General features: G+C 41.9%; 1 protein-coding gene across 1 annotated transcript in view; it reads left to right on the top strand.

Moving 5' to 3' along the window:
• The window catches only part of brinp1 (bone morphogenetic protein/retinoic acid inducible neural-specific 1), a 109,240-nt gene that overhangs the window by 21,208 nt on the left and 73,032 nt on the right, over window positions 1-15,000 (top strand). The window contains exon 2 of the mRNA XM_072453166.1: window positions 132-408. Coding sequence (XP_072309267.1) covers window positions 182-408 — 227 coding nt within the window. The 5' untranslated portion in view covers window positions 132-181. The remainder of the gene's footprint in view (window positions 1-131; window positions 409-15,000) is intronic.

The following is a 15,000-nucleotide window of genomic DNA, read 5'->3' as shown; positions in this document are numbered from 1 at the left end:
ACAGTGACAAGGGCACTCTCTTATTTGTACACTTAGAATATAATTAACCTCACTTCAAGACATTGCCTTTGAAAATGGATTTTGTCATGTAATGGCTCTTTTCTGTCTCCCCTCCCTTTTGTGTCCATCAGGTCTCCACAGAATGGAGCGAGAATGAACAGAGAGCGGTTTAAGAAAAAGCATGAACTGGAGGTCTATTGAGGTCATCTGCTTCCTGTTTATATGGGACCATATAACAGTTCAGTCTTCCCGCCAGGAGCGCCAGGAGCCATTGGCCACTGAGCAACATGTCACTAAACAGTATGACTGGCTCATCTCAGACCGGGGACCTTTCCACCACTCCAGGAGTTACCTGTCCTTTGTGGAGAAATTCCACCAGGGATTTACGACCAGATATAAAATTTATAGGTAAGTGCAGTATTTTACTTGTTATAGACACTTGAAGAAACTCAACAGAACATTCTCTCGGGTATCTTTTACACAGAATACATAGCTCAGCTCCTAAGCATTGATTTATTTAATTAACCTATCACTAATAAACAGTGCGTAATTGTTTATTAGTTATGACGATATGTATACTGTTATGTGTCAACTCCGATCCAGAAGAAAATGAGCTGTACTGGCCATCGATAACAGGATACTGGTTGAGCTGGTGGGTTAGGCCTTTGAATGAACATCAAAACGTCTCATAATAATTGAACTTCTATTTATATAAAGCCGTCCTGGTGTTAGGATAAATAATAGTTACATTTGTTCATCGACAAATGGCAATTATAATGTATGTATACATTTAAAATGTGGCATAATGGGCCTGCCAACCAGTCGCCTTTGAACCTCACTCAGTATTGTCATTGTGACTGTTTTGCTTCTTGTGATCAAACAGTCTTATTAAAAATAGATCATTAACATAAGCAGCTAATTATACAGTTTTCCTTAGAACCACATGCTTTTTTTTTTTTTTTATAATACTGAGGATGATTTGTCATTTCCCCCATTGCTTTTTTACACATGAGTTAGTTCCTTTTCCTCCCTCTCTCTCAGTTACTTGTCACAGCACCGGGTCCCCATTGGCTTTCATGCCTTCATAATGTCACATGAACAGTAAACAATGGATTTGCATACTGTGTGCATTGACAGAGCAGGATGTAGCACAGAGACACTGTGGATCTCAGAGGTAGAAGTTCTGACGCTGCTTTGAGCAGACACAGGGCATCCTCAGAGACCTTTCTGTGATGCTCCAGTCATCTATTAAAATAAGGCAAATGTGTGGGTTTGGATGAGCTGCTTCAGAGCCGACAGGCAGAAAGACGTTTCAAAACCGTAAGTAGCATCAAATTTAGCACAATATTCGTTTCCCTTTGACAGATAATTTTTTATTTATTTTTTTCATTTAAATGTGAAAACAATCATCTTCTTGTGCTTGAATCTGGGGAAACATCTACAAAACTGTCATACGAGACATTTAGACTTTTTTTCTAGAATTATTCTCTAAAAGTATTTTCCCACTGATCATGAATGTGTTTTATTTTTAGTTTTAGCAGTCTTTTACATAGTGCTTGCAGTCCAGCAGAACAAGTACTAAAAAGTATGAATCAAAAACATATAGTTTAGTGTGTAGTGTACTATTACTACTTGTTATTGCTATTTAATTTATATTCTTTGATCACCATATAATGTGTTCATCAAATACATAAAACAATTAATCATCTTTGCAGTCAAAATGTATTCATGCAATTCCTGAGGAGGATGTCAATGGAAATGGTTTGTTATGCTATTGTCAAAAAAGGACGCTCAATATATCATTTATAGATGGCAGTGACAACTTATAAACATCTCCCAGACAAAATTACAAGTAATTTGTACATAAGGGCGTATACTTAAATCAGTGCACACCCACACTATTTGAAGTTTTTCTTGTGATTTAGACCATCCGTAAAAGTCATTAGTAGCTAATAGAAACAGAAAGAGCACAAACCAGTGTGATCAGCTGTTGCAGTGTTTTTTTTTGTTTTTTTTCTGAATGAGATTATACATCCTGTTTGGGACATGATTGCCCTGCCCTGCTCTCTAACCAGCACCGAGGACCCAATCGCTTAGTAAATTTCCCTGGGGACCCTGTGTGCCTCTATGATTTAGTGCTAGAAGAGTATTTGAATCAGATTTGCAGAAAAAGACAAAGCGTTCATTTCTTTTTGACTTGGCTTTCAGGACCGATTACCCCAGAGGCAGAACATAGGATTAAACAATACAACCTGCAAAACCCAGCAGAGGCGTAGTGCCTAATTCTGACAAATAAACACACATTCACAAGTGTGCCAGTATATGTCTACTACTTGGAAAAAGGTCAGTGAGGCTTGGGGGGAAAGACACAGTGAGGAACAGCAATCATCCTACTCCTCAAGGTTCAGCAGTTAATTCAACTGAGTTCAAGAGGAGAGAAATGTTCACTTTAAAGTCACTATGCTTAAACCATAAAATGTAATGTATGCCCAATGCTCCAATCCATGCTTACATTAGCTAACATTGTTTTTTATGAAATTTTAGGGGGAGTTCCCCTTTAGCCATACATTTCATAAAACAGGATCTGTCAAATATTTTACGTTATCCACTGGTCTTGCCTTGAATTAAATTTATTTTTCATGCTACTATTGTGTAAGTATAAGTGTATATCACTTGTATGGCAATCATCTCAGAGAAGAAAGACACTCTGGTCGCTTCGCAGCACTTTTGTAACGCAGCCACATCTGAATAATGTGGCTCTTCGTTCCACTGTGAAACGCAATGGCCCTGCTTTTGCCCACACTAGCATCTGTCACTGGGTTTCCTGTACTCTATTATGGGGTCGAATGTGTTTCAGATGATTCGTGTTCGCTGTTTGGTCTTTGTTTGCACAGCTCTATCTCAGGTTTTCATGTGGCCTGAAAAGAAAATCCAATATAAATGCAAATCCCCCTTGCCATTAATGCATTTTAAAGGCCTCAAATCAGCATTGCACTGTAATCAAAGTGGCAAAGCAATGAGGTTGTTACTTGGAATAAAATACATTTATGAAAATGCATAGCTTTGATTGATCGCACACTGAAAGGCCACATTGAAGTAAATTAATTAAAATATATAACATATAGCAAGACTTGACTTTGGCAGAGGTCTCAAAATGAAGCAGAATACATCCTGAAGCTCTGTGACCACCAGTTGTGAATTTAAACCTGGGAATTGAATCTTTTACCATCTAACAAGCTCTGTTTATATTTTATGAAAGATTATTGAACAAAATATGATGCAAATGGCTCTTATTTTGTTGTTGGAGCTGTGCACCTGGTAAGGACAAACAGTAGATATGGGTCAATTCATATATATATATATATATATATATGAATTGACCCATATCTACTGTTTGTATATATATATATATATATATATATATATATATATATATATATATATATATATATATATAGTTATATATATAAATATGAGTCTTATTTCCTAGTGATATATATAAATATGAGTCTTATTTCCTCGTGGTGTGGACTGCCGATTAGTCCTGCCACGTATCAATCATAGACCTCACCTACAGCTCACCTGCAGCCGGTCGGCTCGTCCCCCAAGAGCAGCACGTTTCCGCGTGTCTAAGCGCATTGATCTATCATAATATCGTTCCCTCAGTGTGCGGGACAAAATTAGGATGGAGAAAGACTATTCAAGCTGACTCAGAAGAGACGGAAATCTACGGGAGACGAGAGATGCGATCCGTTGCGCTAATAAACAAACGCACGTGTGTGTTGTATCAGTCCGCACGGGGGAGTGCGCATGCGCACTTCCGCCTGAATTCTCAATAACGCCTTTAAGTATAATCATCCCACAGGCAACCACTTGATCAGCAATGAACCTAAATGAATATGCAGTTACGATTAGCATGAGAAACCCTATTCTATTCCGCTTTTAATTTCACCAATTCATCAAACAGAAAGCTTAATGTCTTCACCTCTAGTCTCCCAGTTTTACATACATAAACTTAAATGTACATAAATTTCAATGCTAATTTGTTCAGCATTTGTGAATGCCATGATGCAATACCCCTTTGAACTCAAATGAAAAACTATGCTTGTCAGCATAAATATTGGTGCTATTAGTTTTAAACCGAAACAAGGTGTTACATTTGTCTGACCCTGTTCCTGGATAAGTTTAGATGAGCTGTTTGTAATTGGAGAGAACAATAGGCAGATCTGATGCAGTCGGCACATTCACTGCACAAGCACACGCTGATGTTTAATTCAGCAGCCTGTAGCCAAAAGAAGAGCACAGACACGCAGTCAGCTAGAAGTAAAGCCAGAGGACACAGGCGTGAGGGCTCTGCATTAAGCACCAGACAGGAGGCTACTGCTGCTTCCTGTGTGGTATAAATAACGTGTTTGTAAGTGCTCCAGACAAGACAAAGGGTGTTTCGATTTATGGATAAATTCACCAGTTCAAGCCAGTAAAGGCTACAATAATGTATCCTTGGTAAATTAGGCACATACTAACAAAACAGAGGACACATACCTCTGGAGGACATGAACATTGGAACACAACTTGCATGGCCTGGATGCCTAGATCAGACCAAGGGAATGCAATGTGCCTAGGCTTTGGAAAACACCCAGATAGAACAGACAAGCGTTTTTTCTGAGGTTAAAGTCAAGGTGAGGGAGGAGCCAAACAGACGCATGGATGACTCATGTTCATGAAAAAGCATGAGCGATCATTGATGTCTGTTCAGAAGTAATTGGGAAATGAAAAATTACAAAAGCTTTTATAAATAGAATTAACTTAATAACCAAAAAAAAACGGAAAACCTTTATTTATGTAAGGTTGCCCCAAATAAATTGTGTTTGTGTTAGGTAAAATTGGCAACTCTAAATTGGCCCTGTGGACAGGTGTTGAAAATTAGCATATTCTGCTATAACACTTAAAACATTGCGTCTGGTTCATCCAATGTGAATGCTATGTCCTTAAATAAATAAATAAAAATGTTTGCTGTAACCCGACCCAACATTTTTCATGTGGGTCGGTCGGTAGGTAAAAAAAAAAAAATCCATATCGTCGCCATTTCTTGACCCGCAATGAGTGCCAGGGGTCAGGCAATGACGGAGAACATCCCTATCGACCCGATCGGGAGACTAAATCTCCCGATTTCAGGATATTTCAATCGAAAAATCAAAAATCAACTTTTTGTATGCCGTTATCCTTTATTTTGGTAGCGAAGGCGAACAGGGGGAACATGCGGGGGACGTGGGTGCTGCCATGTTTGTTGTGATTACGCTGCTGGGCGTGTTTCCGTCCCAGCATGCAAAGCGCAGGTCAAATTTGATATGAAATTGACACCATGATGGTGAACGACGTGAGCGGTGGTAAAAGCAATGGCGCCGTCAATGACAAACCAACAAAATAAAAGAAATACAGGTCCGAACCTGCATGGTCTGCTCTATACCGAAGTATACTGAGGACCGAAAATATAGACGGATATGCATCGTGCAATGCGTCATCTCAACACTGGGATAATGGATAAGTTGTCCAGCGCTATAAAAATCATTCAACACAGCGCTTTTTGGGAAAAACGGTCAATGAGTTGACAAAATGCTGATATTTTTATTGCAGTCGGCTAGATTTTTACCGGATCGGTCGGGTTACGGCAAACAGACATATTTTTTTGCTCAGCCTAATACTTCTTTCTTTTTTTAATTATAAAAAACAAAATTACATTTGAATCTCTGCTGTTTAACCAAGGACTACCTGTATTTTGGCACCATCTACTGGCTGCAGAGGGAATAATATAAACATGTCAGCGCATCTCACGCTGGCTTGATTACTTCCTGGTCTCGGAACGCAGTTGTACTGATTTTTGGACTTAAAAAAACAGGAGAGAAGATTCTCACAGCCACATCATGGATCAAGAAAACGTCAGTTATCAAGGAAATTCAGAAGAGTGTTTTTGAGGCTCAAGTTCAATACAAAACTCTAAGCCAGAAGTAACTACTTATTTATTGCCAACATACTTAAAGGCGCAATGGACGATTTTTCGGCGATTTGAGAACTCAGGCAGAAGTGCGCATGAGTACTCCCCCGTGCGGACTGATACAACACACACGTGCGTTTGTTTATTAGCGCGACGGATCGCATCGCATCTCTCGTCTCCCGTAGATTTCCGTCTTCTTTTGAGACAGCTCGAACAGTCTTTCTCCGTCTTAATTTTGTCCCATACACTGAGAGAACTATATTGTGATGGATCAATCCGCTTGGACACGCGAAAACGTGGGGACGTGCCTGACGCGGCTGCAGGTGAGCGGTAGGTGCGTTTTATGATTGAGGAAATAAGACTCAGATTTGGGCCAAAAAAATCGTCCATTCAACCTTTAAGTATATTTTTAAAGACGTTCTGGTACAACGCAAAAAGAACGTGTTTGTGTCTGTTATTACTAAACAGTGGCCATTAGCTCCATTTCTGGCAGCAGACATGAATTCTCATTTGCTGACTGACACACTAACAATTTCCAACACTTGAAAGTCATGCACAATCCGAAGTCTGGAATTCGAATGGGTGCAGATCCCCTGAGCTGCTGTTGTGTTCCGACTGAGTGATTATTTCCCATTAGGAGCACATTTTTGAGTGAGAAACCAGCCCTGGGAGCGACACCGGAGAGGCAGCTTTGGAAGTGACGCACATCAAAACCAAATTAAATCTCATTAACAAAGAATCATTATGGCAAACCAGACATTACACATATGCATTACACATTATACATTTCTTTGCTACTAGCTTAGAAAACGTTCCCAAAGTACAGCCAATGCCATACTTTGGTTGTTGGTGTAACCTATTAATGTCTGATCTAGCAAAAGTCTATCTGCTGTAACTCTATCTCTCCTTGTTCAAAAGCTTCCCTAGCCAGACCATTTAAAATATATTTGAATAGTGGAAAAAAAAACATAAATATCTCAATGAAATATGATGCATCCTGATGTAATTGACCACACATTTTTGAGAAGTTATTCTCAGATACAGGTTTGGGAGGCTCTGCATGGGCGCTGATAAAACTGGGGACTCCATCAGTTTTCGCTCAGCCCTGTGGTACAAAGCCCCCGCTGTGGGATGACTTAATTACTGGGAAGGAAGGGATGGCAATTAGTAGAGAAACAGTCGGCTCACAGAAACTGTCAGGGTTAAGTACGGACTAATTCACTGTGTGGGCTGTCTGTGCCACTCTCCCACGAGACTAGTAACGACGGTGGTGATGAGAAGATACTGTGACAGCTCCAGTTCTGATCTAGGTTACATAATAGATTGGAAATCTCACGAGCTGTGAGTTTTCACTTTTGGTACTAAATTTAACCAAAATCGTGGAAAACTGTATATATAACAGACATTTTCCAAACTATAAAAACAAAATACTTGACTCATACAAAGAAACAAAAAGTAAAGCAGCCTTCTGATAGCTACTTCATTATCATCTTTTATTTGTGCTCACAAGTTTTATGGGTACAGGCCGCTTAAACATGGAAAATAAACAACTTTTTTGTTTAGTATTGGCTTGAGCTTGAATCTTTACAATGTGCTTTTGTTTTATGAGCGAGCTGTCCATGGTTCTGAATGTGTTTATTCAGCTGCACCTTATATTATAATAAGGTAATAGCATATAATCCTTTGAGAGCAAACATGCAACTATAAATGTCTTGTCAACTAAAAGCTATTTCTATTTCTAACTGACGATAAATATCCATGACCTTTGTATTTTGTCTGTATGTGTTTGTGTCCAGTGAACTCAAAACATATACTCAAAAACGTGCCAAACTAATAGATAGTATGTTTTTGAGTCTGCACAGTCCAGAAATAACTACTAAACTCCTACTGGTCATTGGGTTGGGATGATACCGTTTCGTCCCAATATGATTCTTGTCTGTAGATACATAGGTCACAATATCATTTCAACTTTGCGGGGCCTCAGAAGAGCAAAAACATATTATTTTTCTGATAATGATAAAACAACCTATATAAGTCAAAAAGACAAACAATTAAAATAGGCTATAAGATAAAAAATAGAAATAAAGCACCGAAATGCCGAGGCAGCCTACAGTGGCGCCATCTTGCTTCACACAACAGGAAAAAAAATGCATTAGCAGTTATTCTTTTTCACTGTAAATCCCTTGGTCTTTGTGTGATATTTGTACATTCTGATGGAAGACAGTTGAGTTCAATTGGAAAATGAATGAAATGTTAATATCTTATGCTTCCTCTTGGCCAGATCACCCCTGTGAATGAGAGAAGAAAAAAAAAAACATAGCAGCAAACATATCCAAACAACAACAGCATTAAACTCATGCCTGCAACCTGCAATATAAGGATATACACTATTTTATGACTTTGGAGCTATGTAAAGCCAAGTGTTTCTTTCTCCCGTCGCTATATGTTTTCTAAAGCAGGCAGTCAGTCCCAGTTACCCTCGCCGCACCTCTCACATTACACCGTTAATTAGATTCAAGCACATACTCAAGACATTCAGCCATGCATTCGCTTCCGGCCCTCTGTCCCATTAAATCTCCTGATCTGAGTGAATTAAGAGATTGTTTTTGATTAGATCCATTTTCACTTGACTGCCTCATCACAATTACAGAGTGCACTAACAAAGCTGTTATGCTGGCAATCATATTCTATTAGAACAATCATGCTCCATTTGCTGATACACTGCCATTACTGGCTAATAATGAGAATGGCACAACTTTCATCTTGGCTACGCCTTTACTCACAACTGTTTTTGCTATTAAATTTATGAACATATGCTTATCCTGGCAGTGAAACAATTATTATTATTATGTGTTTATTTGCCATTTCTACTTTTCAGAGATATTCAGGAATACTACTCTAATGTCTTTAAATTGTCATTACTTTCAATTACTAATGTGAAGGATCGAACCATGACTAAAATAGCTCAAACAGAAACCTATGGAAACTACAGCATTAGTGAAGTTGAAGACCATGTTCACCATTGGCACACATACAATGAGGACCATATGTGTATTTCTGAACATATTTTCTTTTATGTATAAATTGTAATGCATCGACGTTTACAGGTTCTTTTGAACACAACATTGTTTCTTTTTACAAAGACATATCCAGTAAAACTGCCCCACTGGAAGATTAAAGGCAGCATTTCTCTTTGTGAGTTTTGATCTTGTACTCCATTGTAACCTTGACATAATCCTTTGTGCTCAGCCAATCGTTTCCTCTGTCACTCCATCTATCCTCCCTGTGCCCTCGTTCCACTCTGCTCCACAACAATACGCTCATTACTGCAGTAGGGAAAGTGTTTTCTCACAGATGGACTCCAAAGCTGAATGATGTCACTTCCTGGAACCCTTACGAGCGTATGGAAGAACAAGGCTCGCAACACTGCACATCAATAGTTTAATGGAAAAATAAATGGTGCTTCTGGAGACAATCTTTGTGAGTGCAGATTCAACAACATGGAAGTAGACTTCTGTGTGTCATGGCTTCTGGGGAATTTCCCACTATAGTTTGCTGAACAATACTTGAATATTCACATTTTAATAATTAATTATAATGAATGAATCATTTTCCTTCAACAATACAGGTAAATATGCATTAACTATTCATAGAGTTGAATCGAAAAAACTAACATAAATACATTGCCTTACATAACACCCACTGTTGTGTGCGGTCTACTGTGCACTCTCGCGTGAGATTACAGTTCAGACTTTAATATCTGGATGGTCCTCACGGCTCAAATTCATACAGACTTTCAATTGTATCTGTGTCTGTTTGATTTATTACCAGACTGTGTCTCCTTATTACCATGAAAGGCCTGCATTTCTCCTTTTATTCCCCCAAGCTGCTGCCTCATATTGTGTTAGCCCAAGAACATGGGTGTAGGCTCTTAGATTATAGTTGTTTCCTTTCTCACAAAATTAAGATGATAAACCTTTTCTTGTGAGAAAATAAATGGCTCTATAACAGTGAGTACCTGATTCTTGCCAACACAAAACCTTTACTTAGCCGATGGTGTAATGATGTGATGTGTCCACAATGTAACTAGGCTAACAAATCAACTGCGTTACCAAAACCCAAAGATTGCACACACATTTTGTCTCATAATGCCAATAGATTTGACAAGCTCCCAATCTGTCACAATCCGGCTCCAGGCAACAACAGAAATTATGCCAAACAACAAATGCAAAAGTTAAATAAACGAACCAGTTTATATGTGTGCCTGATGTCTATGTATGTGTGTGGTATGATGCGCTGTAGCTTAATGAAAATAAGAAAGGAGGTGTGGGGCGCGCAGGTGATTGGCTTGGAACAGGATGAGCGAGCTTGAGCGAGTTGCGCGCACAACTTAAAGGCGCAGAATGTTGTAGGACTTCGCCAAACTCCACACGTGCACAAAACAATAATAGAGCCACTCTGCGATAACATGGGGCTGCAACACAATCACTTTAAATGAACAGTAATATTGTCATTGTGCAAGATTTTCATTCATACTATTTTAAAACTTTCTATTACTATTGAACACACTGGGATTGCTGAGGGACAGACGTTGTCATTTATAGAATGTCTCAGTTTTACCCAAACTTATATCATCATATTGTCAACTTCTTTCAATTATTTACTTTTTGGACCTCAGAGAAATATTTACACAATGCAATGCAATATCAAGAAACTCTCGCTTTGTGCCCAAGTGTGAGAAATGCTGACACTGGTTTCGTGTGGGGGATGCGGTGTGCAAAATACTAAAGGGATAAGTCAATAGTGAGTGGGAGAACTAAATGGCCTCACATTTATTGGCTCTTGAGGGAATTACAATTATTGGATCAAAGTAGCGCTAGGTCCCTGCAGCTCGCCAGTGTTTTGTGTTTTCTGCTCCTCTGGTCCACCACCATCCGTCAACTGAACAGCACACGTCTAAAGAGAACAACTAGGCAATGATTCAATCAGCTAAGTCTCACAAAGGTTTAATGGGCTTTTTAAAATAATGTAGAACGGTATAATAGACAATACCCGTGCGGATGTTCATATTAATATTTATACTGAAGCAGCATATCTCCATTGCAAAAACAATCACTCAGAGTCCACTATACTTTGATCTCATTGCAGAAAGATGGAGAGGTTAATCATGTTTCCAGAATGTATAAGCATGCAATGTCTGCATCTTACAGCTTTTTTCTACTGAACAATTCTGAAGTTACTTGAACACTTTTGTCAGAATAATTACTATATATACAATATATGTTATTCAAAGAAGGAAAGCTGGAACTTGGTTTAATACTTATCGTGAGTAAATTTTTTTGGGGTTTTATTGAGCCAATAGTCGAATAATTAACAGAAGACTAATTACAGATACTAAGTAAGTTCTAGTGTTTTTATTTATTTATTGCAGCTCATGTTTTTTGAATGATTTTATACTTTAAACAAACGGTTTTACTGGAATAACCATACCTCCCCAGCATAGTTGCTCCTATGGCAGCGTAGCTGGGAATCTGTTGTTTTTTATTTGTGCTCCTAACTGGCCTGACCATAAGCGATTTCAAAGAGGAACGTTTTAAGCCTGTTCTTAAATGAAGAGACTGTGTCGGCCTCTTTAACATGGACAGGAGCTGATTCCATTATACAGGAGCTTGGTAGCTAAACGCTCTACCTCCTACTGTGCTTTTAGAGACTCTTGGGACCATCAGAAGTCCAGCATTTAGAGAGCAAAGTGCCAATGAAGAGACTTGAGCACCAGCGTAATGTGCTCTCTTCTTTTAGTTCCTGTTAGTAATCTTGATGCTGCATTTTGAACCAGTTGAAAGCTTTTTATGGCGCTTTTAGTAGGTTACATTAGTCCAATCTAGACGTTACAAACGCATGGATACGTTTTTCAGCATTTCAGCAAGATGTTTCCAATTTTAGCTATATTGCGCAAATAATAATAATAATAATAATAACTTTTATTTATATAGCGCTTTTCAGTGACCCAAAGACGCTGAACATAATAAAAAAGGGGGGGGTATTTACAGACAGGGGGGACAACACGTACAGAACACATTAATATACAGATAAAATGAACAAGACAGAAGAAGTAGAGAGAAAAAGATGGGGATGTAACAGGGGGTAGAAGTGTAGGCAATGGGGTAGAGGAGGCTAGGGGTAGGGGAGGTCATAGGCTTGGGTGAAGAGGTATGTTTTTAGGCGGGATTTGAATGTTGTGAGTGAGGGAGAGTGGCGGACAGGTTGGGGGAGGGAGTTCCAGAGTCGGGGTGCTGTTCGGGAGAACGCTCTGTCGCCAAAAGTTTTGAGTCGGGATGTTGGTGCAGTCAGGGTGAGAGAGGAGGAGGATCGGAGAGCTCGGGTGGGGCGGTGGGGGATGAGGAGGTCAGACAGGTAGGGGGGGGCAAGGTGGTGAAGAGCTTTGAAGGTGAGGAGGAGTATTTTAAAGTTTATGCGCTGCTTGATGGGGAGCCAGTGGAGAGAGCGGAGAACGGGAGTGATGTGATCACGGGACCGGGTGTGGGTGAGGAGGCGGGCAGCGGAGTTTTGGACCATTTGGAGTCTATGGAGGGAATGGGAGGAGATGCCAGTGAGGAGGGAGTTGCAGTAGTCAAGGCGGGAGGAGATGAAGGCATGGATGAGGGATTCAGCAGCGGGGAGGGTGAGGCAGTGTCGGATTTTGGCGATGCGGCGGAGGTGGAAGTATGAGGTCTTGACAATGTGGCTGACATGGGGAGTGAAGGAGAGGGTGGGGTCCATGATGACACCGAGATTGCGTACCAGGGTAGAGGGGGTGATGGTCGAGGTGTCGATGCTGAGTGAAAAGGGACCAGTTTTATTGAGAGTGGATTTGGTGCCAATGAGGAGGAGCTCTGTTTTGTCACTGTTCAGTTTGAGGAAGTTGAGAGTGAGCCATGATTTTATTGTAGAGATGCAGGTTTCGATGTGGCTGAGGGGAGGGTTTTGGGTGGATTTGGTGGTGAGGTATATCTGGGTGTCGTCAGCGTAGCAGTGAAAGTCCAGGTTGAGTTGGCGGAGGATGTGACCAAGGGGGAAGATGTAGCAGATGAAGAGGAGGGGGCCGAGGACTGAGCCCTGGGGGACCCCCTGCGTTACTGGGGAGAGGGTGGATGAGTGACCGGAGAGGGAAATGAACTCTTGCCTGTTGGTGAGGTAGGATGTGAGCCAGTCAAGTGCAGAGCCCTCAACACCCGGTTGGCGCAGCCTTTGTAGGAGGATGGAATGGTTTATAGTGTCAAAGGCTGCGCTGAGGTCTAGTAGTAACAGGATGTTGAGGGCCCCGGAGTCTGCAGAGGTGAGGAGATCGTTGAGTACTTTGACCAGGGCTGATTCAGTGCTGTGAAGTGGGCGGAAGCCAGATTGGAGGGGTTCATAGAGGTTGTTTGACTGGAGGTGGGTGTGAAGTTGGGCGGCGACGATGCGTTCCAGCGTTTTTGAGAGGAACGGCAGGTTGGAGATGGGGCGGTAGTTGGAGAGGTTGGCGGAGTCTAGGGTGGGTTTTTTGAGGATGGGGGTGATGGAGGCCAGTTTGTAGATGGAAGGAACATGGCCGAGGGATAAAGACTGGTTGAAGAGGGTGGTGAGATGGGGGATGAGAGCAGGGAGGCAGGCCTTGGTTAGAGTCGTTGGGAGGGGGTCGAGAGAGCAGGTGGTGGTTTTGGAAGCGGTGATGAGGTCTATGATATGAGAGGAGTTAACAGAGGAGAAGGTGGTGAGGGCAGGGAAGGGTGGGTGGTCAGGGAGAGGAGGGGGGGCAGGGGTGGGGGTGGTGATGGAGTTAATGGAGACGGCAGTCATGGAGCTGTTGATTTTGGAAATTTTGTCATTGAAGGCAAGGAGGAAAGAGTTGCAGAGGTCAGGGGAGGAGGGTGGAGTGATGTCCGGTGGCTGGAGCAGCTTGTTGACGGGGGAGAACAGGGTGCGAGGGCTCCGGTGGGAGCTGTTGATGAGGGTGGAGAGGTGGGCAGATTTGGCGGCTTGGAGAGCGTCACGGTAGGAGGAGATGTGTAATTTGAAAGCTTCGGCGTGGACGGTGAGGCGGGTTCTTTTGAGGAGTCGTTCGAGTTGGCGGCCAGTCTGCTTCATGGTGCGGAGTTCAGGGGTGTACCAGGGGGCGGGGTTGATGTATGAGACGGAGGAGGTTTTCCAGGGGGCTAGGGAGTCAAGGGAGTCGGAGAGGGTGGTGTTGAGCATGACAGCATAGTCGTCGGGGGAAGAGGGGGGGGAGTCAGGGGGGAAAGCAGAGGATATGAGCTGGGAGAGCGTGAGGGGGTTGACTGACTTGATATTGCGGTAGGTGATGGTGCGTTTTTTGGGGTTGTGGGGCGAGGGTAGGGGGGCGGAGAAAAGGATGCAGAGATGATCAGAGAGTGGGAAGGGGAGAGGGTGGGGCTTAGATATGGGTAGGAGAGAGGAACAGACTAAGTCCAGAGTGTGGCCTTTGGTATGGGTGGGGAAGTCAATATGTTGGGTGAGATGGAAGCAGTCCAGGAGAGAGAGGAAGTCGGATGTCAGTGGGGCGTTGGGGCAGTCAATGTGGATATTGAAGTCACCAGTGAGTAGGAGGCGGGCAGAGAGAGAGGATGCGATGGTGAGGAGTTCAGACAATTCAGTGAGGAAAGAGGGGTGGGGCTTTGGGGGAAGATAGATCAGGATAGCGGTGATAGAGTTGGGGAGGGAGAAGGCGAGGTATTCAAATGATGAGATGGATGGAAGGTTGAGGTTCAGTTCAGTGATGGATGTAGATTTTTTATGAATAACAGCAAGACCTCCCCCACGCCCGGAGAGGCGGGGTTTGGCAGTGTAAGTGTAGTTGGAGGGAGTGGCTTGGTTGAGAGCATAGAAGTCCAGGGGCTGTTGCCATGTTTCACAGAGGAGAAGCAGATCAATGTTATTGTCCAGTAGCAGTTCAGATATAACAGGTGATTTGTTGGCGAGGGAGCGGCAGTTCAGCAGTGCAAGGGAGA

This window comes from Eucyclogobius newberryi, unplaced genomic scaffold (assembly GCF_026437365.1).
Source record: "Eucyclogobius newberryi isolate DKJ021-1_F unplaced genomic scaffold, fEucNew1.0.hap1 SCAF_2, whole genome shotgun sequence".
Lineage (NCBI taxonomy): Eukaryota > Metazoa > Chordata > Actinopteri > Gobiiformes > Gobiidae > Eucyclogobius > Eucyclogobius newberryi.
The sequence above is the reverse complement of the archived record's forward strand: the minus strand, read 5'-3'. Positions and strand labels throughout refer to the sequence as shown.